Raw genomic sequence first — 27,793 nt, 5'->3', positions numbered from 1 at the left:
TTGGCAATTAGCAGCTTTTATTACTCATGGAGACGCCAGATGGGGCGAGGGAACAGAGCCCGGGCGAGAGGCACAAGCTCGTGGTGTGTCCCAGCACAGGGGAACAAGGGACAGCCCTCAGTCCTGCGGGACGGGGGTACCGGGTGGGTGAGAGCAGATCCCAAAGCTCTGGAGCTCCCATCGGAGCCGAGCTGTGTCCCCCCAGTGCCAAAAATGTCAGATTTGGGGGGCGGAAATGATGGAGAAGCGGCTCTGAGGCTGCGAGGGGGGACGGGAACTCCCCGGAGCTTCATCCTCCGCTCTCCGGGAAAGAAATTTCACCAAAAAGAGGCAAAAGTGCTGTTGTAGCACGCGGGCACACCGCGGCCCAACGAAGCTGGAAAGAATTCCTGCAGACGCTTTTCTTCCTGGTTGGAATTACGTGGAGGAAGGGGGTGGTGGGGGTGGGGGGTGAGGTTTGGATTGTGCTTGGATTGGTGCAGAAATTAATGCTGAACCGCTGAAATCCTCGCCGCAGGAATTCCCTCCTGTGCCTCGTCCAGGCCGGCAGCTGCCTCTGAGCCAACATGGTCCTGACGGCGTCATCCCAACCCTCATTCCCTGGATTTGGGGAGCCTTTGGTGGGGGGCTGAGCTCGGTGTGACAAGCGGGGAGCCACGGGGTGACACAACCGCTGCGGTGACGCAAAAGGCAAAATTATCTCCAGCCCAAAGATTGTCGGGCTCTGCCTCGGCTCGTGTTTCTTGGCAGGCGGCGCGGCAGTTTCTTGGAAGCACAGCGTGCCTCTGCTTTTTCCATGCTGGGATGGTGGGCAGGGGCTCCAGGATCCCGCTTTCCATCCCCCCGCTCGGCGCCGCTCCAAGGGAGAGCTCTGGGGAGGCGGGATCCGGCTTCTTTTCCCCTCTGGAAATGCCGATCCCGTGCACTGGAACAGCAACGGGAAGCAGGAGCTGCACGGAGCGGAGTTTTCCACGATTCTACGGGATCGCTTTGTGCCACTGGGTTGGGGACAAACCCAGGGAGAGCACCCTGGGAAGTGAGGGAAACTGAGGCACGGGAAGGGTGCCTCAATTGTAGCCCTTCCAAAGTGTTTTGATGACGAATTGAGGATCGTGGGAGCTGGAGAGGATTGGTTGAGGCTGCCCTTCATCCCTGCTCTGCTGTGGGGTCGAGATGGGATGTGGGGCCGGTTTTGGGGTCGTGCCCCCCACCCAAAGGACACACAACCCCCCACCAGCGCTCCCGCCCCAGGCTCACTGCTGCTGGGTGGCCCCAAACAAAGAACAGCTCGAAGTGAAGAATCACCCCAAACTCGGGAACGAGATAAGTTTCGCTGTATTTTCCTTCCCACTCGCTTTAATTACCCTTAATTACCTCAGCAGGCACCTCGCGGGAGCGTTGTCACCACGTCGCCGGGACTGGCGGAGCCGAGCCGCTGGGGCTGCCCACGACAGCTTATTTACTGCCTCTGCCTAACCAGCAGTTATTAATTAGCGACTTTATGGAGATCCGTGCGTCCCTCACGCGTCTGTAAAGCTGCAGCCTAAATAAATCCATCACAATTTGGGAGAAAACGCAGCTGAGCCATGCTGAGGATCCCTGTGCCATCCTGAGGATCCCTGTGCCATCCCAGCACTGGAATGCAGCCATGGAGATGCCAGCGGATACTCTGCACCCCCCCAATCCCAAACTTGCACGAGCTGGGCTCCTTCCCTGCCTGTTTCGGGGGGATCAGCTGGGCCTGGCACGCATGGGAATGTGAGGATGGAGCAGAGCGGGGCAGCCAGGCCCCGGGGCAGCATTCCAGGCTGCCACGTCCCAGCGGCGAGGGGCTGGATGCTGCGCGGGGGCGCTGGGAGCCGGGATGGGCGCCGGATCCCTCCGGGGCTTGGCAGGGCTCTGGGAAATCAGCAGCCCCGCTGCTGCTGCTGCTGCTGCTGGGGACGTGGGAGCAGCAGCGGTGCCAGCGTCAGGCTTGGTGGCAGCGATCCCGTCTGAGCGCTCTGACCTCGGGCACCTCGGCCTGAGCCAGACTGTCCCCAAGCCACCCCAGGGCGCAGGGAGGGGACACCAGCTCCGTGTCACACAGCGGGCTGGCTGCCCCCGCGCCTCGCCGTCTGCCCGGAGCTGCTCCTGGGGTCGTGCCAGTGGAGGGACATCCCTGAGGGACACCCTCCTCACGCAGGGACATTGTGGCCAGCGATGCCACCGCCGGTGCCAGCAGCAGGGTGCCCTCAGTTCCCCGCGGGGAGGAAGAGCCGCTCCACAGGGATGGCAGCCAGGGAATGGGCTACACCCCACCCCCGGGATTGGGGTTCCCCTCTTCTGGGCCCGGGTCCAGCAGCCGGAGAGGGGGAAGGAGAGTGGGGAGGGAGGGGAAGCGCTGCCGGGGGAGGCGCCCGGGGGTGGAGGAGGAGAAGGAGAAGGAGAAGGGCGGGGATGTGAAGGCAGGCTGCGGCCCAGGCCCCCCCCGGGTTGGGGGGGGTGGTGGAGTGGTACGGAGGGCGGGCAGCGCTTGGGGGGCGGCTCGGACCCCCCCCGAAGGGAGGCGGAGAAGGTGGTGGGGGCGGCGCGGCGGCTCCCGGTGTCCCGCGGCGGAGTTCCCGGTGTCCCGCGGCGGAGTTCCCGGTGTCCCGCACCCCCTCGGCAGCCCCGTCCCCGCCGAGCCCCGCGCAGGTGAGCCCCAGGCAGCCCCGCACCGGAGGCGGGCGGAGCCCGGCCCTGCGGCGGGACGGGACGGGACAGGACGAGGAGGGATTCCCTGTTAATTACCGGAGTTAATCAGGCCCGGGGCCGCGGGGACCCGCCGGTGCGGAGGGTGCGGCGCAAGGAAGGCGGGGAGCGGGCGGGGGGAGCTGGGGAGCGGAGTGGGGGGCGCGGAGGGTACAGGGATGGGAGAAGAGCTGGGTGCGAGCAGCGCCAGGCCAGGGGGGCGGGTGGCAGAGCAGAGGACAAGCGGGGAAGGGGTTGTGGTTCAGGACAGGGCGGCTGGGAGCTTGGGAAGAGCTGAGGCTGCGAGACAGCCCCGAGCAAGCAGGGCAGAGGTGGCCCCGCTGCCGGAGGTCCCGGAGGCTGTGCGTGGGATGAAGAACGGGGATGCACGTCCCGCTCTGGCAGCAGCCCCTGCAGCCGAGCGTGTCCGGTCCGTCCCGGCTCCGGCTCCCTGCCTGCAGCCCGAGCTTGCCTCGTGGCAGGAAGCAGGAGGGAGGCCAGGTCGGGGTGACCTGCAGGGACACCCCGGGACCCACACGGGACCGGGAGATAAAACGGGAGGAGGCGAGACCTTCCTGGGTGGGTGCACGCAGGAGCCGCTCTGGGGAGGTTCAGTCATTGCAGTAAATCCGGGCGCTGGGCTTTGACACCCAGGGATGCTGCGATGCTGAGGCTTGGGGTGGGTGTGGAGCAGATGGGTGGGGGCCACACTCATCCCCAAAACATCACCGAGCCATAGCCACGAGGGTCAGGGCCACTCCATGCTGGTGGCTTTCCTGGTGTGGGCAACCTCATGGGCTGGTGGCCACCGGGTGCCCATCCCGCTGCTGCCCGGGGTCTCTCCCTTGCAGGCAGCCGTGCGGGCCCTGATCCTCCGCCACGGGCACCATGAGGGGTCTCTGGGCCCTGGCGCTCGCCGGGCTCGTCAGCGCCTGCCAGGGGAAGGAGCTGCCGCCAGAAGAAGGTGAGGACCACCGGGTGTGAGGGCTCGGGAGCCACCTCCCTCCTTTGCCTGTCCCTGCGGCAAGGAGGGAACAGCTGGGTCAGACCCAGGGATGGCAGAGCAGAGGTGGCCGGGACAGCGTGAGCTGTGCCAGGTCCCCACGTGCCAGGACTGGAGTGGTGGCTGCGGACTGAGCGCCGGGGCTTTGCTCAGCATCCCACGCAGGCAGGGGGCCAGGGAGAGTCAAACTGAGCGAGCCCGGCTGCGGGAAACCAGCCCGGGACACCCCGACACCGCCGCCACGGCCATCAGGGGAGGGACGGGGCTGGGCCACTCTCAGCCAGGGGACACTCGGTGCCAGCTGGCAGCCGAGGCAGCCGTGTCCGCCAGCGGGAGCACACAGGGCAGGTGAGCCAGGGCCACTCCGGCCAGGGTGAGGATGCACAGAGCTCCCGAGGGAGGTTTGGCCTCCAGCTGCGAGTCGGGAAGAGGTTTGGCCATGATCCACACGATGGTGGAGGGCTGGGGGGTGCTTGACGTTAATTCCTTTACCCTTACAGTGTTTCTGCAAGGTACTTGTTTCAAAGAGAAGAGCTCACTGAAATAATGAAATTACCGAACATCGCAGTGGAACTTTATAGCTAAACTCCCGTGTTCAGTCGTCTTCTGAGTCACAGGCTCATGCCTTAGTCAGAATGTCATCTTTCACCTGCCTCTGAAAATGTCCCTTCGTGCAGCTGGGGACAGGGGCACGACGGCAGAGCCCGGTGTGGGTCCCGATGTGGGATGGGATGAGCTCCGGGCTCCAGGGGAGGAGCCGCTGGAAGTGACGCCGTGGTTGCATCAGCGGTGGCTCGGCCCGGGGGGCCCGGGTTGGACCCTGTCACTGTCACCCGCTCCTGCTGCCCGGCACGGCGTGGCCTCCCGTGTCCCCGCCTTTCCTGAGGGACGGAGGGTTGGACAGGCGAGATTTTCTCTTGGGATCAGCAGCAGGGCTGGCAGAGGCTTCAAAAGGCTCGCACTGGGGTGATTTATGCTCTGCTTTGTGTCCCCTGGGCTGCTGAGGGTGATGTCAGCGCCGGCGGGAGGGGTCTCTGCCCCTGGCTGTGACACTGACAGCTCCCACTGCTGGGGCCGTGTCTGGGGTCCCCAGGGCCGTGTCTGGGGTCCCCAGGGCCACAGCGTGTCCCCACACCTCTGCTGGCCCTGGGGCACAAGCCACGGTGGTGCCAAGCTCTTGGACAGAGGGGGCAGGGGGTGTCAGAGGCCCCCCAGGAACATTTGAGGAAGAGGTGGGAGAATCTTTGGCACCCATCCTGCTCCAGGGCCGGCTTGCGTGGAGGCAAAAGAAATCCCTCTCTCTCTACCCCTTTGTTTACTCCCTTATCTCGCACTTCCCAACATCTGGCGCATCTGGAGGTGGGTCGGTGCTGCCGGAGCCGTGATTTATCCCTGCAAACAGCAGCAGCAACCCGTGACCGCTCCTGACACGGCATTTCCTGCGCCTCAGCCTCCGGCTGGACCCTCACGCCTGTCCCCGAGGGCCACCAGCTCTGAGCTGTCCCCGGGATGGGACAGGAAGGGACAGCTCTCGATGGCACTGGGGGTGTCCTTGGCACTCGTCCGAGTCTCCTGATGCTGATTCCAGCCGCGGGGCTGTCTGGAGGCAAAGCCCGCCAGAGCGGGGAAAGCATTTCACCTGTGGGAGGCAGCAGGGCCAGCTCTGTCCCCTCCGGACTGCTCCAGATCCGCTCCTCTCGGCTCCCGGGAGCCGCCGCTGCCGTGGGAGCGGGGTTTGCTTGGTCAGCGCTGCCTCGGGGGGCTGGCCCCGGCTCCTGACAGCACCCCGAGACTCTCCTGGGCTTGGAGGGCTCCGTGTGGTCCCACCCTCTTGTCCCACGGTGCCTGGGGACACTGCAGTGACAGTGATGTGCTGGTTTGCCTCACAGGGGAGCTGTGCCCGCAGCTCTGGGACGAGGATCTGGCTGGGGACAAGTACGAGAATGTCACGGGTAAGGAAAGACCCTCTCAGGGGTCCCCTGACACTCTGGGATGGGCTCTGTGTCCTGCCTGCAGGCTGGCTCACATCCCCTGCTCTGTCCTGTAGGTTTTAACCTGATTAAAAGGTTCGAGCTGCTGAAGATCTCATCCATCAAGAAGATCCGCAGCGCCCGGGGACCGGTGGTGCTGCGCCTGGGCACCGTGCCCCTGGTCCAGCCCACGCGGTGAGTGACTCTGGGTGACCCAAGAGGTGGCCTTGGGTGACCCGTGGGGTGGCCCTGAGGTGACCCAAAGCTCCCCCAGGCACCATCCCTGGGTGTTGTAAGGTTGGGTGAAGCTGGCTGGGCTTTGCCCTTAGCTCGTGCCAGGGATGCCAGGCAGCTCCGTGTCACCCGTGGGGACACTGGGGACCCTGGGGCTGCCCTAACGCCGTCCTCCTCGAAAGTAAACCCCAGGCTGTCACGGATCTGTCGGGTGCTGGCCAAACCTTGCACAAGCAGGGCTCTGGGGCTGCTCTGTGGTTGCTCCTGGCAGAGCTCACGGGGTCCAGATGAGCTCCAGAGGCTGCTCAGCTCTGAGCAGGCACTGCTGGCTGCGTGGAGGGGCTGCTGGGGGGGCACAAGGCCACTGACCCTTGTCCCCTGCGTCTCTGGTGCCCACGGTGGCAGGGCTGGCAGGGACGCTGCAGCGTGGCAGGGTGGGAGCAGATCCACGTCCTGGGGAGCTGTTCCTGCAGGAAACGTCTGCGGTTTGTCCCCACATCGCCCCGGGCTGGCACAGAGCCGTGCCGGGCACGGGGCTCTCCGGAGGGCGAGCAGATCCAGCCTGGGCAGCCAAATCCTCGGATGGCTTCGGGATGGATGGTGGATGCTCCAGGCTGGTGTTGCTCTTGGCCAGGGGCTTCTGGCATCCCAGATCCAGCCTTGGGGAGTCTGGACATGAGGACACCCCTGGTATCCAGGCTGTGAAATCCCACGTGTGCCTGCCCACCCCGGTGTGCAGTCAGGGTGTCCCCGTGCCCCTTGGAGAGCAGGGGGCACCGCTGGCCTTGTCCCAGTCCCCATCCCTTGGTCCAGCTCCAGAGCTGTGGCTTGGAAAGTCGCGGGTGTGGAGCCAAGGCCGGGAGCGGAGCAGAGCCCAGAGCAAATATTTCCAGTGGTTTAATGGGCTGTGGGTGAGCTGGGGAACGGCTGCCACCGCTGCCTTGGGGATGATGGATGCATTTCCTGGCTTCCCAGGGACAAAATTTTGGGATAAGAATACGGCCCTGGGCGCTGCAGCCACCCCATGAGGGACATCTGTCCATTGTGATGACATCTGGGGTGCCACCGGTGGGGACAGAAGGTGGCAGGACCCACGGGGGGTTGTTTGGGGTGATGCTGCCACCTGAAAGTGCTCTATGGATGTGTGCCACCAGCCTTGGTGCCAGCTCCATCCCCAGAACACCCCACAGGGTCCAGCCACCCCAAAACCCTTCCCCACAGGCAAGTGTTCCCCCGGGGGCTGTCACCCACCTTCACCCTGGTCCTCACCTTGCTGCTGAAGAAGAACAGCACCGGGGAGCACTGGTACCTCTTCCAGGTCACCGACCGGCAGGGATACCCCCAGGTACACCCCGGGAACGGCTGGGGCACGGCAGGGAACAGCCAGGAGCCGTCCCTGAGCGCTGTCCCCTCTGTGCCCAGCTCTCCCTGTCCGTGCACGGCCCCGAGAAAAGCCTGGAGTTCCAGGCCAGGGCGCCGGGGGCCAGCTCCGTCAGCGCCGTCTTTGCGGGCAAGGCCGTGGCATCCCTGTTCGACGGGAGGTGGCACAAGGTGGTGGTGGCCGTGCAGGGCCACGCTGTGTCCGTGCACCTGGACTGCTCCTCCATCTCCTCCAAGCCGCTGGGACCGCGGCAGGCGCTGGCCCCGGAGGGCAACACCTTCCTGGGGCTGGACGCCGTGCGTGGCACCCCGGTCCGGGTGAGTGCCCGCGGGGTCAGGGCAGCTCTGCCGGCGGTACCGGGGCTGGCCCTGACCTGCCACCCCCGTCCTGCCGCAGTTTGACATCCAGCAAGCCCAGATCTACTGTGACGCTGAGCTGGCCAGGCAGGAGGGGTGCTGCGAGATCTCAGCCAGTGGGGTGAGTGCCCCCGAGTGCCCCTGAATGTCCCCGAGTGTCCCTGAGTGTCCCTGAGTGCCCCTGAGTGCCCCTGAATGTCCCCGAGTGTCCCTGAGTGCGCCTGAGTGCCCCCTGAGTGCCCCCTGAGTGCCCCCTGAGTGCCCCCTGAGTGCTCCTGAGTGCCCCTGAGTACCCTGAATGTCCCCGAGTGCCCCTGAATGTCCCCGAGTGTCCCTGAGTGCCCCTGAGTGCCCCCGAGTGCCCCTGAGTGCCCTGAATGTCCCCGAGTGCCCCTGAATGTCCCCGAGTGTCCCTGAGTGCCCCTGAGTGCCCCCGAGTGCCCCCGAGTGCCCCTGAGTGCCCCTGAGTGCCCCTGAATGTCCCCGAGTACCCCTGAGTGCCCCCGAGTGCCCCTGAGTGCCCCTGAGTGCCCCCGAGTGCCCCTGAGTGCCCTGAATGTCCCCGAGTGCCCCTGAGTGCCCCCGAGTGCCCCTGAGTGCTCCTGGGTGCCCCTGAGTGCCCCTGAGTGCCCCTGAGTGCCTCTGACTGCCCCCTGAGTGCCCCTGAATGTCCCCGAGTGTCCCTGAGTGCCCCCTGAGTGCCCCCTGAGTGCCGCCGAGTGCCTCTGAGTGCCCCTGAATGTCCCCGATGCCCCTGAGTGCCCCCAAGTGCCCCTGAGTGCCCCTGAGTGCTCCTGGGTGCCCCTGAGTGCCGCTGAGTGCCCCCTGAGTGCCCCTGAGTGCCCCCGAGTGCCCCCGAATGCCCCTGAGTGCCCTGGAGTGCCTCTGAGTGCCCCCGAGTGCCCCCAAGTGCCCCTGAGCCCCCACCCCAATCCCAGCCAGATCCTGGAACTGCCCTGTGCACGCTCAGGGTTTTCCCCACAGGGGAAACTGAGGCGCAGTGAGAGCAGGTCTGTCCCCTCCGTGTCACCGCCGTGTCCCCACAGCCCTGGCTGTCCCCTGGCAGCCTCCCCGTGACCCCGCTGTCTCCCTGCAGTGCCAGACAGAAGCACCCAAGACTCGCCGGCAAGCGGAGCTGATGCAGAGCAGCAACCTCATCGAGATGGTGCCGCAGCCCGAGGGCCGGGTGTTCACCCGCTGCTTCTGCCTGGAGGAGCCGCTGGGCACCGTGAGCTCCAGCAGCGCCACCTCGGCTCCATCCTGGTCCCATCCCTGCCTCCGACCCCATCCCCACCCCTGGCCCCATTCCAGTCCCATCCTGGATCATCCTGGTGCCTGTCCTCATCTCCATCTCCATCCTGGGTCCTCATCCCATCCCCATTCCCATTCCCATCCTGGATCATCCTGGTGCCTGTCCTCATCTCCATCTCCATCCTGGGTCCTCATCCCATCCCATCCCCATTCCCATCCTGGATCATCCTGGTGCCTGTCCTCATCTCCATCTCCATCCTGGGTCCTCATCCCATCCCCATTCCCATTCCCATCCTGGTTCATCTTGGTGCCTGTCCTCAGTTCCATCTCCATCCTGGGTCCCCATCCCGTCCCTATCCCCATCTCCACCCCCAACCCTGTCCCCATCCCTGTCCCCATCCCTGTCCCCATCCCATGCCCGGTTGATCCAGCCCCTGGAAAATCCCTGCCTCGCTTTTTCCACCCGGTGCTGGTGAGGGAGGTGTTGGTGGCCAGAGGGAATGAGGGAGGGGAAGGCTCCTGTGGTCCCATCCCTGGGGATCCCAGACCCCTGGATAACCCAGATGGAGCACCCCAGAGTGGGATAATCCAGGCAGGCACCACCACGAGCTCCTTCTGCCCTACAGGAGCCAGGGAGAAGCTCAGGAAGGACCAGCCTGAGGGACGATCCCAAGGAAAAGGTGAGGGTGTCCCAGCCCGGCTGTCCTGGCACGCCCAGCTCTGCTCCCCTTCCAGTGCCACCCCAGAGTGTCACCCAGTGGCCCAAATCCAGGCTGGCTCTGTCCCTGCCCCATTTGGGAGCTCCCAGTTGCTGCAGGGATGCAGGGAAGAGTGGCTGTTCTGCTCCCCCGAGCAGGAACTGAGGCCCCACTCACTCTTTGCTGCTACTGGAGCAATCCCAGCTATGGCCAAGGGCCTCTTTGTTCCCTCCGAGCTTCTCCGGAGCGTTGCCAGAGCTGGGAAACATCTCCAGCGCTCCTGTTCCTCATCCCTGAACGTCTCTGGGATCCCTCATCCCACCGCAGGGATTCACTGCAGTGTCCCGGGGTGGGATCCTGCCGGGTGTGCGGCTCAGGGCTGGAGGCTGTGGGGACACAGCCACATCCTGCCTGTCCCCAGTCCTGTGGGAGCAGCCTGGAGAGGCTGGTTTGGCCTGGCCAAGCTGTGGTCAAGGCACTGATCCACAGGCGGAGCCAGGCCAGCACTTCATCACCTCCCCAAGGAGGAAACACCGTGGCTTTTCCCTTCTCCACCCAGGAATTCCCCATGCCCAGAAAGCTCCAGGGCTGGGGGGAGATGCTGCTGGGGGATCCCCATGGGTGAGGGGTGCCCGGGGCAGCGGGGCAGTGGCTGTGGGGTTTTTGGGTGCTGTGGGGTTTGGGGTGCCATGGGCAGTGTGTGGAGCTGCTCCCAGATTCCATCCCCGTCTCTTCCAGTGCCCTCCCTGCTCACCCCAGGCGGCATCAGGAAATGTGAGTGTGGCACTGGACACGGGGACCCCAAGCTGGCCAGGCTGGGCTGTGAACTGCGGGTGGCAAAAGCCACCGGGGTGCCGCCACCAGCCCCCCACGACCCCACAGTTCCTCCCGGCCCGGGGCCCTGCAACATCTGGATCCTTTCCAGATGTGGCCCCATTCCTATAGCAACCGCTGGCTGGGGGTGGGGGGATGGCAGGGGGGTGGCAGGGGGGTGGCAGGTGTTTGGGACCCCTCATGCCCCATGGTGGCACTCGGGGACAGAGTGTTGGGAGGACGGGGACAGTGGTGGGCTCAAGGCTCTGCTGCTGCTGCCGTTTGAAGTCCCCATGCCCTTGGGGGACACCTTTCTCCTGTCTCCACAGGTCACCCTCGGTCCCCCAGGTCCAAAGGTAGGTTTGTCACCCCCCAGAACACCCAGCGGGAATGTGGGAGATGCCAGAGCACCCCTGTCAGGAGCTGTGGGCACACACTGGGCTGTGGGGACACCCTGTGCCCGTTTGTCACCCTCCCTCCCTCTCTTGCAGGGCACCAAGGGCGAGCGGGGCCTCCCTGGCACCGCCGGTGGCAAAGGGCAGAAGGGCGACCGTGTGAGTGTCCCTGATGGCCCTGGCCTGTCCCTTTTGCTGGGGGACCGCTCCCTGCTGGGTCCCCGGCACACGGGGGACTGCCCTGGCCGTGCTCCTGTCCCCCAGAGCCCCCCAACCCTTGTCCCTGAGCCACCTCCTCCCCTCCGCAGGGCATGGACTGCGTGCGCACCCACCCCGGCGGCCCCGTGCAGGTGAGACCCCCCCAAACCCTCCCCAAACCCCCTCTCCCCATCTCTGCCTCCCCTCTCACCTCCTCCTCCTCCTCCTCCTCCCAGTGTGCGGAGGGACCGCGGGGTGAGAAGGGGCAGCGTGGGCAGGTGGTAAGTGACACTCACCTGTGGGGACAAGGTGACACTCACCTGGGGGTCCCCCCGCCCTGGTCTGGGGTGGGGGGATCCAGCTCTGTGTGGGCATGAACAGAGCAGGAGGTGACCCTGCCTGAGCCCACCTGGGCACCTGCACGAGCCCACCTGGTCACCCACTTTGCCCCCCGTGCAGGGACTCCCGGGGCCAGCTGGCGCAGAGGGGCAGAAGGTGAGTCCAGCCCACCTGTGGGTCCTGGCATGGCAGCAGGGACACCTGGGATGGTGGCAGAGGTACCAGGACCTGCCAGTCCCAACCTGGGTAGCTTGTGTGACACCACGGGTGGCTCCACAGGTGACATCTGTCTGTCCTGCAGGGCCAGAAGGGCGAGAAGGGTGACGGGGGACTGCAGGGCAAGCCGGGGCGCCCCGGGCGTGACGTGAGTAGTGCTGGGTTGTACCTGGGCACCCCCTGAGCACCCCTGGGCATCCCCCAGGCAGGGAGGTCTGGCCACAGGAGCCTTCACATCCCACACCCCTCCTGGCAGGGCCGGCCTGGAGAGATCTGCGTGGTGGGGCCCAAGGGCCAGAAGGTACCTGGGGGTTTGGGGGTGATGGGGTGGCAGATGGGGCACCTGGTGGCACTGCCAGCACTGCCACCTCCCCATTGTCCTCCAGGGTGACCCAGGCCTCGTGGGACCTGAGGGGCTGGCGGGTGAACCAGGACCCCCAGGCAAGCCAGGCTCTCCAGGGATTGGCATTCCAGGGAAGCCGGTGAGGTCCCCCGTGCCAAGGTGGTGTCCCCATGGTGGGCATTGCTATGGGAGGGGCAAGGTGCCACCCCACAGCCAGAGCTGGCTGACCAGGGACCCCGAGCAGGGCTAACACCACCTTTTGTCCCTTCCAGGGTGACCCCGGTGGCCCCCCAGGTGCGAAGGGAGAGAAGGTGAGTGGAGGGAAAGGGGTCCCGGCTGGGCAGGGGGATTGTCCTGGGAATCCCGTCCAGAGCCAGATCCACCGGGGCTGAGCTGGAGCCATCAACCGCTCAAGCTCCATCTGGATGGCCCAAGGGCCTGGCTTGGGGGGCAGGAAACCGCAGGGGGGGACAGGGGTGTCCCAGAGCTGCATTTCCCCTTGCTGAGCTCAGTGCTTCCCATCTCTGGCTCCAGGGCAGCCCGGGAGCTCCTGGACCCGGAGGATCGCCTGGGACACCCGTGAGTAGCAGGAGCTGGGAGCCAAATCCCGGGGTCAGGACCGGGTTTCTTGGCTCGGGTTTGGGGCCGTTTGGCCGGAGAGGTGATGAGATCCGGCAGCCGAGAGGGCTTTGGGGAAGCCGGGAGCCTCGCTCGGGGCCAGGATCATCCCGTGACGCAGCTGGTGGCAGCTGAGGGCTGCTGGGTGGCACTGCTCGGGCACTCCGTGGCCTTCCTGAAGAAGCCCCGTCCCTGCTTTTCTCCCACAGGGTCTCCCCGGAGTCCTGGGGCCGAAAGGAGACAAGGTGGGTGCAGTGACAGGGTGGCTGCGGTGACAGCGTGGCTGCAGTGACAGGGTGGCTGCGGTGACAGGGTGGCTGCAGTGACAGGGTGGCTGCGGTGACAGCGTGGCTGCAGTGACAGGGTGGGTGCAGTGACAGGGTGGCCGCGGTGACAGGGTGGCTGCGGTGACAGGGTGGGTGCAGTGACAGGGTGGGTGCAGTGACAGGGTGGGTGCGGTGACAGGGTGGCTGCAGTGACAGGGTGGCTGCAGTGACAGGGTGGCTGCAGTGACAGGGTGGCTGCGGTGACAGGGTGGGTGCAGTGACAGGGTGGCTGCAGTGACAGGGTGGCTGCAGTGACAGGGTGGGTGCAGTGACAGGGTGGCTGGGATGACAGGGTGGGTGTAGTGACAGGGTGGCTGTGGTGACAGGGTGGGTGCAGTGACAGGGTGGCTGGGATGACAGGGTGGGTGCAGTGACAGGGTGGCTGCAGTGACAGGGTGGCTGCGGTGACAGGGTGGCTGTAGTGACAGGGTGGCTGTGGTGACAGGGTGGGTGCAGTGACAGGGTGGGTGCAGTGACAGGGTGGCTGGGATGACAGGGTGGCCTGGGGTGGCCACGGGCACATTCCCTGGCCTTGCGGCTCCCTGGGACATCCTGGAGGCCACCCCCAGCCCCCAGCCTGTGTGTCACTGCTGCCACCGGGCAGGGCGAGCCGTGCGAGGTGTGTCCCACTGTCCCCGAGGGAGCGCTCGGTGCCGTCGGAATTCCCGGCAAGCCAGGACCGCGTGGAGAGCCCGGAGCGCCCGGCAGGGACGGGATCTCAGTGAGTCTGAACCCAGGGGTGGAGGGCACGGCGGTGTCACCTCAGCACCCCTGATGTTCCCTCTGTTTCCCCCTTCCCAGGACACCCCCGGCCCCGCAGGACCCAAAGGGGACAGGGTAGGTGACACGGGGTGGGCTGGGCTGTCCCCAGCTGGAGCTGGGGGACACCGAGCACCGTCCAGCTCCCGCTTTTCCTTCCCAGGGAGATCCCGGCATCCAGGGGATGAAAGGGGAGAAGGTGAGTGTGTGACCCACCGTGTCACCCCCGCGCTCGGCCACTGCAGCCCCTGCGATGTCCCCATGTCCCCTCCTGCCATCCCAGGGGGACTCGTGCCAGTCCTGCGATCTCCGCATCCTCGCCGCGCTGCGCGAGGCTGTGCCGGGGCTGCCGGTGAGTACCGGGGCTGCCGGTGAGTACCGGGGCGGGACCGCCCCTCTGCCGGGCTGGGGGGACACCCGCGGGTGCTGTGCGTGCCGGGTGAGTGACCCGTGAGTGTCCAGCAGGGCGAAATGGGGCTCTCCGGGCTGGCTGGGATCAAGGGCGAGAAGGTGAGTGACTCCCCTTTGCACATCCCTGGAAGGAGCGGGAATGGCTGGATCATCCCGTAGGGTCGGGGCAGGCTCGGCTGATCCTGACCCCGGTCCTGATCCTGCTCCTGGCCCTGTCCCTGCTCCGTTTCAGGGGGACAGTGGCCCTGTGGGACCCACGGGCAGACCGGTGAGTGGGGATACTGCTCAGGCTGGGGAGCCCAGGGGTGCAGGAGGGGTCTGGGGGCTCAGGGGTACCAGAGCCCAGTTTTGGGGACCGTGGTGTCACCTCTGCTGTGGATTCTTGGTGCAGGGAACCCCGGGAGAGAAGGGAGATCCAGGTGTGCAGGGGCTCAAGGGAGAGAAGGTGAGCCCAGCCCTGGGGACACCCCTGTCCCTGTCCTGTCCCCAAATCCACCTCCTCAGCTGAGACCTGGGGCAGCGCTGAGCTGGGGAGGGCAGGGGGCCGTGATCCCCCTGCTCGGGCCGCGTCCCGGTCCCCAAATCCAGCTTCCAGCCGGGATGTCCTCCCGCAGGGCGAGCAATGCGGGCAGTGCCCTCCCACCCCGCAAGCCCTCCGAGGGACAGCGACAGTGCAGGCGGTGCCGGGGCCCCCGGGAGAAAAGGGCCCTGGTGGCCCCCCGGGCAGAGCGGTGAGTGTCCCCTGTGCCCGCCGGGCCCGTTTTGGGGGCGATGCCCCACCCTGAGCCATTCCTGCGTTTCCTCCAGGGCAGACCCGGCGACGCTGGCGAGAAGGGACAGAAGGTGAGAGGGGCTCGGGGTGGCTTGCGGTGGGGCTGGTGGTGGCAGAGGGCGCTGTCACCGCTGTGTGCGGTGTCCCCTACGTCCCCGTGCCAGCCTTGTCCCCTCTTTTCCAGGGCGACGCTGGCAGCCCCGGGGACCCGGGCAGCCCGGGCATGGCCGGTGTCCCAGGGCTGTCGGGTGAGCCTGGCATCAGGGGACCAGCCGGCCCCAAAGGCGACAAGGTGAGACCCCCACATTTTGGGGAGCTGTGCTCCATCACTGCGGTGTCACCCACCCTCCGTCCCTCTGCTGTCACCTCCCCGCAGGGAGACCCGTGCCAGCCCGGCCCCGCCGGGCTCGGGGACCTCTTGGACACGGTGGGAATCCCGGGAAAACCCGGAGCCAAAGGGGACCAGGGCCCGCCGGGCATCGGCCAGCCGGGCAGACCCGTGAGTGCCCCCTCCCCACGGGCACAGCGCCTGGTGGCATCGTGTCCTCGGGGTGACCCTGCTGTGTTTTAGGGGAAGCCGGGGCTGCCGGGGGTGCAGGGCCCTGCTGGGCCGAAGGGGCTGCAGGTGAGTGGGGTGCAGGGGCTGGCTGTGGGGTCCTGGGGACACCTCACTGCCCCTCTGTGTCCATAGGGTGAGCCAGGACCGCGGGGGATCAGCCAGCCGGGACCACAGGTGGGTTTTGGGGTGCCTGTGTTGTCCCCTGCTGTCCCATGCTGGGTGGCTCTGGTGCCTTTCACACACTCTGCTTTTCCCAGGGAGACCCCGGGAGCACCGGACCCCCTGGACCCCCTGTGAGTAGCGTTTGGGGTGGGATTTTGGGGTACCCAGCCCTGGGTGATGGGGGCAGTGCCCAGTTCCTGGGAGCTGTGGGGTGTCACACCCCTGCCAGCCCCCTGTGTGGGTTGTGGTCACTCTGGGGACAGTGTTGTCCCCTCAGTGGGGGAAACCAACACCCTGTCCTGCCCCCAGGGCCCCCCCGGACCGCAGGGACCCCCGGGCACGGCGGCAGAGAAAGGTGCCAAGGTAAGGGAGCGTCCCCCAGCCCTCGGTGTGCCCCGTGCTGCCCATTCCTGCTGTCTTTCCTCTGCAGGGATCTCCGGGCCCCAAAGGTGCCACGGGACCCCCTGGACCACCAGGGAGCAGCGTCACAGGGCCACCGGTGAGTCCTGGCAGTGCCACCCTCCTGGCACCTTGATCCTGCTCGAGGCCGGGAGTTTCCTCACCCTCCTCTTCCTCGCAGGGCCCCGAGGGGCGGCAGGGGCTCCCTGGGTCCAGCGGGCAGCCGGTAGGTGCAGAGTGGGCTCCGGGGGGATGTGCGGGGGCTCTGGGTGGTCACACGGTGGGTGGGGGCACCGGGGGCTGCCCTAATGCCCATCTCCGTTTTCCTCTGGCAGGGGGAGAAGGGTTCCCGGGGAGAGAAGGTGAGTCGGGGTCTGGGTGGAGCCGTGTCCCCCCCGTGCCACCCCCTGCCCGCCCTGCCCTCACCCCCTCTGCCCACAGGGAGACCCTGGGGAGTGCTCCTGCCCCTCCAGCCCCCGCCAGGACCCCAACTACAACGGGATGCCGGTGAGTGTCACCCACCCCTGCCCTCACAAGCAGCCCCCCGGCCCCGTTTCACCCTCCCCAGTTCTCTTCCCCATCTCTCACCCCTAGGGAGCCCCAGGATTATGGACTGGGATGTCCTGGCAGCCCCAGCCTGGCCCGCAGGTCGGTGCCAGCCCTGCCTTGTCCCTCCCACCCCCGTCACCCCTGGCCTCTCTCTGATTGTTTTTTGGGGTCTTGCAGGGCCCCCCCGGAGCTCCCGGCCCCCCCGGCCCCCCCGGTGCCCCCGGCCGCCAGGTGAGCGGTGGGAGAGGGGAGCAGCAGCGGGGCCGATCCTGATCTTTTAGGGCAGGGCTTGAATATTCCGTGTTCCCCTTGGATTTAGGGCATGCCGGGACACAACGGTTTGCCCGGGCTGCCTGGACCGGCTGGAGACCTGGTAGGTGGTGACAATTCCCATGGGAATGTCCCCTGTTCTGCTCCCCCACCGCAGGGACAATCGCTCCCTCCATCTCCTTCCATCGTTCCATCCCTCCATCCCTGCCCCTTTCCCAGGGACCTCTGGCCGTCATGACTGAGAGGAACATGGAGGTGCTGAAGGTGAGAGGCTGGGGATGGGGTCACCCTCCTGCCCTGGGGGATCCCTCGGGGCACCCTTGACTCCCCTTTCCCCCCAGACTCTCTGCGGGGACTGTGCCCAGCTGCAGGCAGCCCTGGAGGCTCCGCGGGAAGGGGAGAAGGGGGATGGGGCCATGCCAGGTGTCCCTGGCAGCGAGAACTGTGCCCGGGTGAGTATTCCCACAGCTCCGGGAGGGAATTTCTGTGCCCGACATCCCCCGGCCCTGCCAGGCTGAGGCTGCAGAGGAGCTCCCGAGGGCTGGAGAACTGGATTTTGTGGGAGTCGGGGGAAGCACCGCGCTTTGGGGACACCGGGAATGTCACACTGGCCGCTCGGGGAATGTGGGGACACCCCACTGTGATCCCCCACAGCCCCAGCAGGGATCCTGAGGAGGGCCAGGCTGCTCCTCTGTCACAGCTTGGGTGACTCCAGGGTTTTCTTCCAGTGCTTTGCCCAGTTCCCGCGAGCGGAGGAGGCTCGGGTGAGTGATCCCGGTGTCCTTGTCACACCCCCTGGGCCCCAGGGATGGTCCCTGCTGGGTATCCAGGACCGTCCCTGAGTTGTGTGAGCTTCGGGGAGCGGAGGCTGCTTTGGGGAGGTTTGGTGGGCCCAGCAGGTGGGCAGAGCCATCCCAGGGTCCTGATGTGTCCCCACTCCCTCAGGGTGACAGCCCTGACTGTGCCGGTGATCCCGGGCTGCCGGGAGCCCCAGGAATCCCAGGAGAGAGAGGAGAACAGGTGGGTGAGCTCCAACCCATCCACGGACCCTCTCCTGCCATCCCAGCCCCTCCTGGCGGCTGTGGCAGGTCCCGCGGTGCCCCTCGGGGCTGTTCCCACCTCTGTGGTCACACCTGGCACCCCCGTCCCTCTCCAGGGCTCACCAGGACTGCGCGGACCGCCGGGACCACCCGGACCCATCGTAAGTACCCCTGCCCGGGGTAGGGGGGTTCTGGGGGGCTCGGAGCCCCTAAAAGCAGGTTGCCAAAGGGGCCTGGCACCCTGCCCTGAGGCCGTGGTGACACGGCCATGGCGAGGCACAGGTGTGACATGGCATGGCACGGATGTCCCCATGGAGGCTGGAGAAGGAGGTGAAGGTGCTGCCAGCCCGGAGGCGGAGCAGGAGCTCTGTGGCACCCCCGGAGCTCAGCCCAGGCTCCCCAGAGCCTTTTCCAAGCTGTGACCTCCCTGTTTCTCCCCTCAGGGCCCCCCAGGCTTTCCTGGAACGCCGGGCGCACCCGGACTGCCCGTAAGAACCCAGCACGGCTCCGCTCTGTGCCCTGTGTCGCTGCCGCTTGTTTGGCTGTGTCCCTTGTCCCTGTCCCCACCGGGAGCAGCCGCAGCACAACCGCCCCTCCCCTTCCACTCCATCTCCATCTCCATTCCCACTCCTCCATCCAAAAGCAGGGGGTCCCGGCGGACCCAGCGTTTGCGGATGATCTTCCTCAGCTCAGGGACCTGGTGCTGGCACTCGCCACCTGCTGGGTCCCGTCACCACCGCGGGACCTGGTGCAGCTCCGCGGCTCCAGGTGTGTCAGGGACCTGCCACCTCGGCTGGGTGACCCGTCACAGCTGCCCTGCTGCTCACCGGGGCCACCCCTTGTGGGGACCTGGAGGATCCTGTGTGCGGCCAGTGCTACCTGGGTTCATCCTCCTCCTCCTCCTCCTCCTCTGGCCACTCCTCTGTGGTCACCCAACCTCCAGCACCATCTCCATCTTCATCTCCATCTTCATCTTCGTCTCCACCTCCATCTGCATCCTCCTGCTCCCACCCTGCTCGCTCCCCACAGGAGCTGGTGGTGGGGCTGTGCCGGTGGCTCTCGGAGGATCCTGCGCTCCTGCTCGTGTCCCCTTGTCCACTAATGTCACCGTCACCCCACGGGCTCTCTGGGGCTCTCTGTGGGCCATGCTCTGCGGTGTGCCAGTCTGTCCTGTCGTTCTCTGTCACCTCGGCACCACATCACCCCACTAACCCACCCCACAGGTCCCCCTGGCGCTCCAGGCTGTCCCCGTGTCACCCTGGGAGGACGGGGGGCACCAGGCTGGAGCTGAGGGCTGGAGCCAGAGCTGGGCACCCCACACAGCCCCCAGAGGGCTGAGCCTTTTGTGGCCCCAGGGTCACAGTGACAGGGTTTGAGCGTCCCCACCACGCCTGGGCACTGACCCCGGTGCCAGTGGAGGTGCCAGGGGTGGAGGGAGCCCAGGCAGGGTCCCAGCAGGCTGGCAGAGGTCACAGACCCCATGGGCTGTGCCCAGGTCCTGCTGCCAGGTGGGCACAGCCCCGGGACGGGCTGTAGGAGACCCCCCTGCATCTCCTCTCTTCCCCCACAAAGGGTCTCCAAGGGGACCGCGGCCCTGCTGGGCTCGCTGGAGCCAAAGGGGAGCCGGTGAGTGCTGGGGGACGAGGGGACAGGGGGGACATCGGTGGCCCGTGGGGACTGGCACCTGGCTGGGGTGGCTCAATTTCATCATCCTCACACACAGGGACCTCCAGGACAACCTGGCTACCCCGGGGCCACGGGGCCCCCCGGCCTTCCTGTGAGTACTGGGGGGACCAGCAGTCCTTGCCAGCCCCCTCGGGGGTCCCCATGGCCCTCCTGGTGCTCACTGGGACCCCCCCCATGTCGCAGCTGGGGGACCCTGGTGGGCACAGAGCACCGTGTTCCTGCAGGGCTCATCCCTGTCCTGTCTGTCCAATCCCATCCCACACATTCCCAGTGCCCTGTTCATCCATGCCACGGCCATCTGCACCCTGAGTGTGCTCTGTGTCCCCACATCTCCTCTGCCCCATGTCCCATCCACACCTCAAATCCCATCCGTGCCCCAAATCCCACCTGTGCCCCATATCCCATCTGTGCCCCAAATCCCATCTGTGCCCCAAATCCCACCTGTGCCCCAAATCCCATCTGTGCCCCATATCCCATCTGTGCCTCAAATCCCACCCATGCCCCAAATCCCATCTGTGCCCCATGTCCTTTCCATGCCCCATATTTCACCTGTGCCCCAAATCCTATCTGTGCCTCAAATCCCATCCGTGCCCCATATCCCACCTGTGCCCCATATCCCATCTGTGCCCCAAATCCCACCTGTGCTCCATATCCCACCTGTGCCCCATATCCCATCTGTGCCCCAAATCCCATCCGTGCCCCATATCCCACCCGTGCCCCATATCCCACTCATGCCCCATATCCTATCCATGCCCCAAATCCCATCTGTGCCCCATATGCCATCTGTGCCCCAAATCCCATCTGTGCCTCAAATCCCATCTGTGCCCCAAATCCCACCCATGCCCCATATCCCACCCGTGCCCCAAATCCTATCCGTGCCCCATATCCCACCCATCCGTGCCCCAAATCCCATCCGTGCCCCAAATCCCATCCGTGCCCCATATCCCATCTGTGCCCCATATCCCACCCGTGCCCCAAATCCCACCTGTGCCCCAAATCCCACCTGTGCCCCAAATCCCATCCCTGCCCCAAATCCCATCCGTGCCCCAAATCCCATCCGTGCCCCATGTCCTTTCCCTGCCCTATATCCCACCCATGCCCTATATCCCATCTGTGCCCCAAATCCCATCCACACCTCAAATCCCATCCATGCCCCAAATCCCATCAGTGCCCCAAGAACCATCTGTGCCCCAAATCCCATCTGTGCCCCAAATCCCACCCGTGCCCCAAATCCCATCCGTGCCCCATATCCCATCCCTGCCCCATATCCCACCCGTGCCCCAAATCCTATCCATGCCCCATATCCCACTCATGCCCCATGTCCCACCCGTGCCCCATATCCCACCCGTGCCTCAAATCCTATCCATGCCCCATACCCCACCCATGGCCCATATCCCACCCGTGCCCCAAATCCCATCCGTGCCCCATATCCCACCCGTGCCCCAAATCCCATCTGTGCCCCATGTCCTTTCCATGCCCCATATCCCACCCGTGGCCCATATCCCATCCATGCCCCCTGTCCCACCCGTGCCCCATATCCCATCCCTGCCCCATGTCCCACCCGTGCCCCAAATCCCATCCGTGCCCCATATCCCACCTTGTCCCTTCCCCAGGGCATCAAAGGCGAGCGAGGCTACGTGGGTCCCCCCGGAGAGAAAGGGGAGCTGGTGAGTCCCCCAGGGCCCCACTCCAGGGGCAGTGGGGCCGGGGGCTCCCCCAGGTGCACCCTCTTTGTGGGCACCAGGTTTGGGATCCTTCCAGCCACATCCATCTGATCCCATTCCCGTCCTTCCCAGGGACCCCCTGGCGCAGATGGGCTGCCCGGTTCCATGGGGCCAGCGGTAGGTGTCCACCCTGGGGGCTATGGGGACAGAGGGGGGTGGCTGTGGGTGCTGTGGGGCGCTCCCCCCACCTCATCCCGTCTCTCCGCAGGGTCCCAGGGGTGAGCGTGGGCTCCCGGGAAGCGCTGGAGAGAAGGGGGACCAGGTGAGTGTCCCCAAAAGGGACAAGACCCCCCAGGACCGCCCCCCCCATGGGGCAGGGTGTGGCTCTGGGGTCCAGCTCAGCTCTTTTCTCTCCACAGGGTTTCCAGGGCCAGCCTGGCTTCCCGGGACCACCCGTAAGTAAATCCCACTGGGAATTTTAATTACATCCCGCTGGGAACCCCAGCACAGTGGGGCGTCCCTGGGAGATGGTGCCTGTTCCTGGCTGTGTCCCAGTGTCCCCACAGCGCCAGGGATGGGGACAGGGGGTTCTACAAGTGGGGCACGAGTGGGATGAGGTGCAGAGAGCAACCCCAGATCAATCCTATTCAAATAAACCGGGAAAGAGCAGGATTTATGGGCTGGGCTCTTCTGCGGAGTCCTCCCTTCACTCACACCCCTCTTCTCTTTAGGGTCCTCCTGGTTTCCCGGGAAAGGTTGGTCCAGCCGGGCCACCAGGGCCTGTGGCCGAGAAGGTGAGTGCCGGGGACAGGTGTCACCGGGCAGTGGCTCTGTGGTGTCCCTGGGGCTGTGGCTGGCTTTGGTGCCCGGCCCCTGCTGTGCCTGTGACCTCCTGTGGCTCCTGCAGGGCAGTGAGGGCGTGCGAGGCCCCACGGGAATGCCAGGACCCCCCGGGCCCCCCGGACCCCCGGGAATCCAGGTGAGACCCCCTCCATGTGTCACCCTTGGGTGTTCCTGGGAGCACCACTGGCTGTTCCCATTCCCAGGGATCTGTTCCCATTCCCAGGGATCTGTTCCCCAGGGATCTGTTCCCATTCCCAGGGACCTGTTCCCATTCCCCAGGGATCTGTTCCCTTCCCCAGGGACCTGTTCCCATTCCCCAGGGATCTGTTCCCTTCCCCAGGGACCTGTTTCCATTCCCAGGGACCTGTTCCCATTCCCCAGGGATCTGTTCCCATTCCTCGGGACCTGTTCCCATTCCCAGGGATCTGTTCCCATTCCCAGGGATGTTCCCCTTCCCCAGGGTTCTGTTCCCATTCCCAGGGACCTGTTCCCCTTCCCCAGGGACCTGTTCCCCTTCCCAGGGACCTGTTCCCATTCCCAGGGACCTCTAGAGCTCCCCAATGCAAACCTTCCTCTGACACTGTCACCTTGTCCCCGCAGGGCCCTGCTGGCTTGGAAGGACTGGATGGCAAGGATGGGAAGCCAGGGCTGAGGGTGAGGCTCCGGAGCTCTCCAGATTCTGGTAGGGGGCAGCCACCCTGCAACCCCCCCCAGGACACCCCCAACCCTTTCTCTTTCTCCCCAGGGTGACCCTGGTCCCCCCGGGCCACCAGGGATGATGGGTCCTCCGGTGAGTGACAGCCCTCCTTGTCACCCCTCCCTAATCCTCTGTGCCTGGCACGTCCCTGTCGCCAAGATCGGGCTCCCCTGAGCCGGGACTGTCCCACCACGTGCTCCTGGGGACACTGAGCTGCGGGTGGTGGCCCTGGACTGGCACTGCAGGGTCAGGATCACCTGCTGTGCTCTGCTGGCACCCCCACCCAGCAGCTCTTTTCTCTCTCCAGGGCTTCAAGGGCAAGACAGGACACCCAGGGCTCCCGGGACCGAAGGTGAGCGGTGGTGGCACTAGGTGGCGGTGACACCCCCAGGGACCACAGGCATGGCCTGAGAACCTCTCATTGCTCTACCCGTGATGTCCGTTCCTCCTTTTAGGGTGACTGCGGCAAACCCGGCCCCCCGGGCAGCACGGGCCGGCCGGGAGCGGAGGTGAGCGAGGGCTGGCTGAGCCCTGGGCACGTTGGGCGCTTGTCACCGGTCTGCCTTCATTGTCACCACCCCCTCTTCTCCTCCTCACTTGCCTTCCTCAGGGCGACCCCGGACCCATGGGACCCCAAGGTCGGCAGGGACCCCCAGGGCTCATCGTAAGTTGGAGCTGCCCCCAATGAAGGGGGATCACAGCGGGAGCTGCCTCTGGTTCAGGGAATGGGGACATCAAGTGTGACCCCCCTGTCTGTGTCCCCAGGGACCCCCCGGCAACCCGGGACAGCCGGGTCCCGCTGGCCTCGCTGGAGTGGTGAGTACCGCCAGGGCTGGAGGCCCCGCTCTGGGATTTGGGGTCGGGATGAGCAGGTTTGGGATCCCCCATTCCTGCCCGCACTGATCCCGGCTCTCTCCTCCTCGCAGGGGCTGAAGGGCGAGCGAGGCTCCGTGGGGGAGCGGGGTCTGCCGGGAATGCCAGGACAGCCGGGACCCCCGGGACACCCGGGACCACCGGTGAGTGCAGCAGGGCACGGACCGTGCACTGGGGACATTGCGGGTGGCCACACGGTGTCACCACCTCATGCTGTCCCTCTTGGACCTCGCAGGGAGAGCAGGGACCGGACGGACCCGTTGGGAAAGAGGTAGGAACAGGGTTCTCTGGAGCTTTGCTGGACACAGGGATGGATGGGTGGGGACATCCCTGTCACCTTGTTCCTGTTTTCCAGGGACCCCCAGGGAAACCGGGCATTGCGGGCCCAGCCGGCCAGAAGGTGAGGGGAGCCTGGCTGTGCCACCACGGCCACCTCGGTGTCCCACAGTTGTCCCTGCACCCCAGAGCTGAGCCTTTCCCGTCCGCAGGGTGACGCTGGGTCCCCCGGCGAGAGGGGCTACCCCGGGGAGAAGGGCAGAGCCGGAATGCCCGGGGGTCCCGGGAAAAGCGGCTCCATGGGGCCTGTGGGGCCACGGGGACCCGCGGGAGAGAGGGGACCCCCGGGCTCCCCGGGCCCCGCGGGCAGTGCCGGGCTGCCGGGACCCCCAGGGATGATGGTAAGAACGCGTGGCCGTGTCGGGGGGCAGGAGCCTGTCCCTGTGAGGGGCGCGGTGGCCGTGGCCCCTGGCGTGTCCCCTCGTGTCCCTGCAGGGAGATGTCAACTACGACGAGATCAAGAGGTTCATCCGGCAGGAGCTGAACAAGATGTTTGACGGTAACGGGGGATTGGGGACGAGTTCCGGGGACCCTCCCCGTGTCCCCGCGGGCTCTGAGCTCGGTCCCTGTCCCCGCAGAGCGGATGGCGTATTACACCTCGCGGCTGCACTTCCCGGTGGAGATGGTGGCATCCCCGGGCCGGCCCGGTCCCCCCGGGAAGGACGGGCTGCCCGGCCGGCCGGGACCCCCCGGCTCCCCCGGGATGCCGGGGCAGATCGGCAGAGAGGGGCGGCAGGGTGTGCCAGGCATGCGGGGTACGTGCTGCTCCCGGGGCATTCCCGGTGGCCCTGTGGTGTCCCCGGTGGCCCTGCGGTGTTCCCGGTGTCCCTGCGGTGTTCCCGGTGTCCCCGGTGTCTCTGCGGTGTTCCCGGTGTTCCCGGTGTCCCTGCGGTGTTCCCGGTGTTCCCGGTGTCCCTGCGGTGTTCCCGTGTCCCTGCGGTGTCCCCGTGTCCCTGCGGTGTTCCCGTGTCCCTGCGGTGTTCCCGTGTCCCTGCGGTGTCCCCGGTGTTCCCGGTGTCCCTGCGGTGTTCCCGTGTCCCTGCGGTGTCCCCGGTGTCCCTGCGGTGTTCCCGGTGTCCCTGCGGTGTTCCCGTGTCCCTGCAGTGTTCCCGTGTCCCTGCGGTGTCCCCGGTGTCTCTGCTTTGTTCCCGGTGTCCCCGGTGTCCCTGCGGTGTTCCCGGTGTTCCCGGTGTCCCTGCGGTGTTCCCGTGTCCCTGCGGTGTCCCCGGTGTCCCTGCGGTGTTCCCGGTGTCCCTGCGGTGTCCCCGGTGTCCCCAGTGGCCCTGCGGTGTCCCCGGTGTCCCTGCGGTGTTCCCGGTGTCCCTGCGGTGTCCCCGGTGTTCCCGGTGTCCCTGCGGTGTCCCCGTGTCCCTACGGTGTCCCCGGTGTCCCTGCGGTGTCCCTGCGGTGTTCCCGGTGTCCCTGCGGTGTTCCCGTGTCCCTGCGGTGTTCCCGGTGTTCCTGGTGTCCCTGCGGTGTTCCCGTGTCCCTGCGGTGTTCCCGGTGTTCCTGGTGTCCCTGCGGTGTTCCCGTGTCCCTGCGGTGTTCCCGGTGTCCCTGCGGTGTTCCCGTGTCCCTGCGGTGTTCCCGGTGTTCCTGGTGTCCCTGCGGTGTTCCCGTGTCCCTGCGGTGTTCCCGGTGTTCCTGGTGTCCCTGCGGTGTTCCCGGTGTCCCTGCGGTGTTCCCGGTGTCCCTGCGGTGTCCCCGGTGTCCCGGGGACATTCCCGCTATCCTGGGGGGTATTCCCAGAATGTTCTCGGTGTCCTTGGGGTATTCCTAGTTCTTAGCTCCTAGCTGCCCATCGTGTTCTCGATGTCTCTGGGGTGTTCCCGGTGTCCCCAAGACCTCCCCGGTGTCCCTGGGGCATTCCCAGTGTTCCTGTGGTGTTCCTAGTGCCACCATCATGTCCCTGGAGTGTTTTCACTGTCCCTGGGGCATTCCTGGTGTCCCTGAGGTGTTCCAGGTTTCCTCGGGTCGTTCTCAGTGTCCCTGGGATGTTCCAAGTGTCCTGGAGGCGATCCCAGTGTCCTAGGGGTGTTCCCAGAACGTTCTCAGTGTCCCTGGGGTATTCCCAGTGTCCCTGGGATGTTCCTGGTGTCCCTGGGATGTTCCTGGTGTCCCTGGGACCTTCCCGGTGTCCCTGGGGTATTCCCAGTGTCCCTGGGATGTTCCTGGTGTCCTCAGGACATTCCCAGTGTCCCCAGGACATTCCCAGTGTTTCTGTGATGTTCCTGGTGTCCCCAGGACATTCCCGGTGTCCCTGGGATGTTCCCGGTGTCCCCAGGACGTTCCCAGTGTCCCTGGGATGTTCCCGGTGTCCCTGGGATGTTCCCGGTGTCCCCAGGACATTCCCAGTGTCCCTGGGATGTTCCCAGTGTCCCCAGGACATTCCCAGTGTCCCTGGGATGTTCCCAGTGTCCCCAGGACATTCCCAGTGTCCCTGGGATGTTCCTGGTGTCCCCAGGACATTCCCAGTGTCCCTGGGATGTTCCCAGTGTCCCCGGGACATTCCCAGTGTCCCTGGGATGTTCCCGGTGTCCCTGGGATGTTCCCGGTGTCCCCAGGACATTCCCAGTGTCCCTGGGATGTTCCCGGTGTCCCCAGGATATTCCCAGTGTCCCTGGGATGTTCCCGGTGTCCCCAGGACATTCCCAGTGTCCCTGGGATGTTCCCGGTGTCCCCAGGACATTCCCAGTGTCCCTGGGATGTTCCCGGTGTCCCCAGGACATTCCCAGTGTCCCTGGACGCTGGGATGCTGTGATTGTGCCGGGATCTCACCCCTCTCCATCCTTCCCAGGTGAGCCGGGTGCCAAAGGAGAGAAAGGCGAGAAAGGCGTGGGACTGATGGGGGACAGCGGCCCCCCGGGACCCCCAGGTGAGCCCCCTCCCCTCGCCTGGCCCCCAGCCCGAGGCTGGGCTTTGCTGCCACCCCCTCACCCCTCCTTCACCCCTCCTTCTCTCCATCTCTTGCAGGTCCCCAAGGGCCACCAGGCTATGGGAAGATGGGTCCCCCGGGCCCCGTGGGGCAGCAGGGCATCCCCGGCATCCCCGGCCCTCCCGGTGCCACGGGGCAGCCGGGCAAGACGGGGCACTGCAGCCCGGCCGAGTGCCTGGGGGCCGTGCCCATGGAGCAGCCGCTCTTCCAGCCCAAGAACGTCAAGGGTCCCTTCGGCTGAGGGGTCCCGCGCCCCCCGAATTTGCTGTTAATGTTGTTAATATCGTTTCCCTGCTGTGCCGGGGCCGTGCCCGGCGGGGGGCTCGGGGGTTGTACAGCTCCGTGGCAATCGCAGGGGCGGGTGGATCCTGCCCCAGAAATACACCAGTGCTGGTGTCCCCGCGCCTCCCGGCTCCGTGACTGGACACAGCCCGGTCTGCGCCTCCTCCCCATCCCTGTCTCCAACCCTGCCACCGAGGGATGCTGCTCGGGTCACTTCTGAGGCCGCTCCGGCTGGCGACACGGTGACCCTGAGCTCGCTGTGATCCTGGGACTGATGGGGGAATCCCAGTCCTGATCCCAGGTGATCCTGGCCCTGTCTCAGGGGCAATCCCAGCCGTGATCTTGGGATATCCCAGCCCCTTTTTGGTGGAGAATCATCCCAGCACATCCACACCGGAGATCTGTGATCTGGTGGGATCCCAGTCCTGCCTCTGGAGGAATCCCAAACTGATTCCCGTGGACATCCCAGTTCTTAGCTTGGGATTCTCGCCCTACTGTCAGGCTGACCCCAACTCAGTCTCTTGGGCTGAGCCTGATCATGGCTGCAATTCCTGGGAATCCCAGAGCACCATCCCAGCCCCGCTACTTGAGGAATCTCGGTCCTGCTGTCAGGGGAACCCTTGCCCTCATTTCGCGGGGTCGCCAGCCCCGCTCCCAGGCTGATCCTGGCCGCAGTCTCGGCCTGATCCCGGATGAGCGCCCG

General features: G+C 66.0%; 1 protein-coding gene across 1 annotated transcript; it reads left to right on the top strand.

The window, feature by feature from the left end:
* Positions 1-2,540: 2,540 nt before the first annotated feature.
* COL16A1 (collagen type XVI alpha 1 chain) lies at positions 2,541-27,206 on the top strand. Its single transcript, XM_086863451.1, has 71 exons — positions 2,541-2,676; positions 3,564-3,676; positions 5,605-5,667; positions 5,763-5,880; positions 7,141-7,264; positions 7,342-7,617; positions 7,697-7,777; positions 8,753-8,884; positions 9,534-9,587; positions 10,344-10,379; positions 10,748-10,774; positions 10,910-10,972; positions 11,122-11,163; positions 11,248-11,292; positions 11,471-11,506; positions 11,652-11,714; positions 11,823-11,867; positions 11,953-12,048; positions 12,182-12,220; positions 12,444-12,488; positions 12,737-12,772; positions 13,458-13,574; positions 13,655-13,690; positions 13,776-13,811; positions 13,896-13,964; positions 14,075-14,122; positions 14,256-14,291; positions 14,415-14,468; positions 14,638-14,754; positions 14,831-14,866; positions 14,980-15,087; positions 15,172-15,294; positions 15,367-15,420; positions 15,487-15,528; positions 15,612-15,647; positions 15,826-15,879; positions 15,947-16,015; positions 16,097-16,141; positions 16,251-16,277; positions 16,357-16,422; positions 16,510-16,563; positions 16,642-16,695; positions 16,784-16,837; positions 16,954-16,998; positions 17,076-17,186; positions 17,463-17,498; positions 17,680-17,754; positions 17,891-17,935; positions 18,218-18,262; positions 19,347-19,400; positions 19,498-19,551; positions 21,074-21,127; positions 21,257-21,301; positions 21,393-21,446; positions 21,544-21,579; positions 21,856-21,918; positions 22,032-22,103; positions 22,568-22,621; positions 22,713-22,757; positions 22,972-23,016; positions 23,120-23,173; positions 23,275-23,328; positions 23,430-23,480; positions 23,591-23,680; positions 23,773-23,808; positions 23,893-23,937; positions 24,026-24,214; positions 24,309-24,372; positions 24,452-24,628; positions 26,671-26,748; positions 26,847-27,206. Exons 2-71 carry the CDS (start codon positions 3,601-3,603, stop codon positions 27,047-27,049), a joined length of 4,806 nt encoding a protein of 1,601 aa, XP_086719577.1. The 5' UTR covers positions 2,541-2,676; positions 3,564-3,600; the 3' UTR covers positions 27,050-27,206.
* Positions 27,207-27,793: the final 587 nt, after the last annotated feature.

Source organism: Cyanistes caeruleus, chromosome 26 (genome assembly GCF_971803275.1).
Source record: "Cyanistes caeruleus chromosome 26, bCyaCae1.hap1.1, whole genome shotgun sequence".
Lineage (NCBI taxonomy): Eukaryota > Metazoa > Chordata > Aves > Passeriformes > Paridae > Cyanistes > Cyanistes caeruleus.
This window is presented reverse-complemented; position numbering and strand designations above follow the sequence as displayed.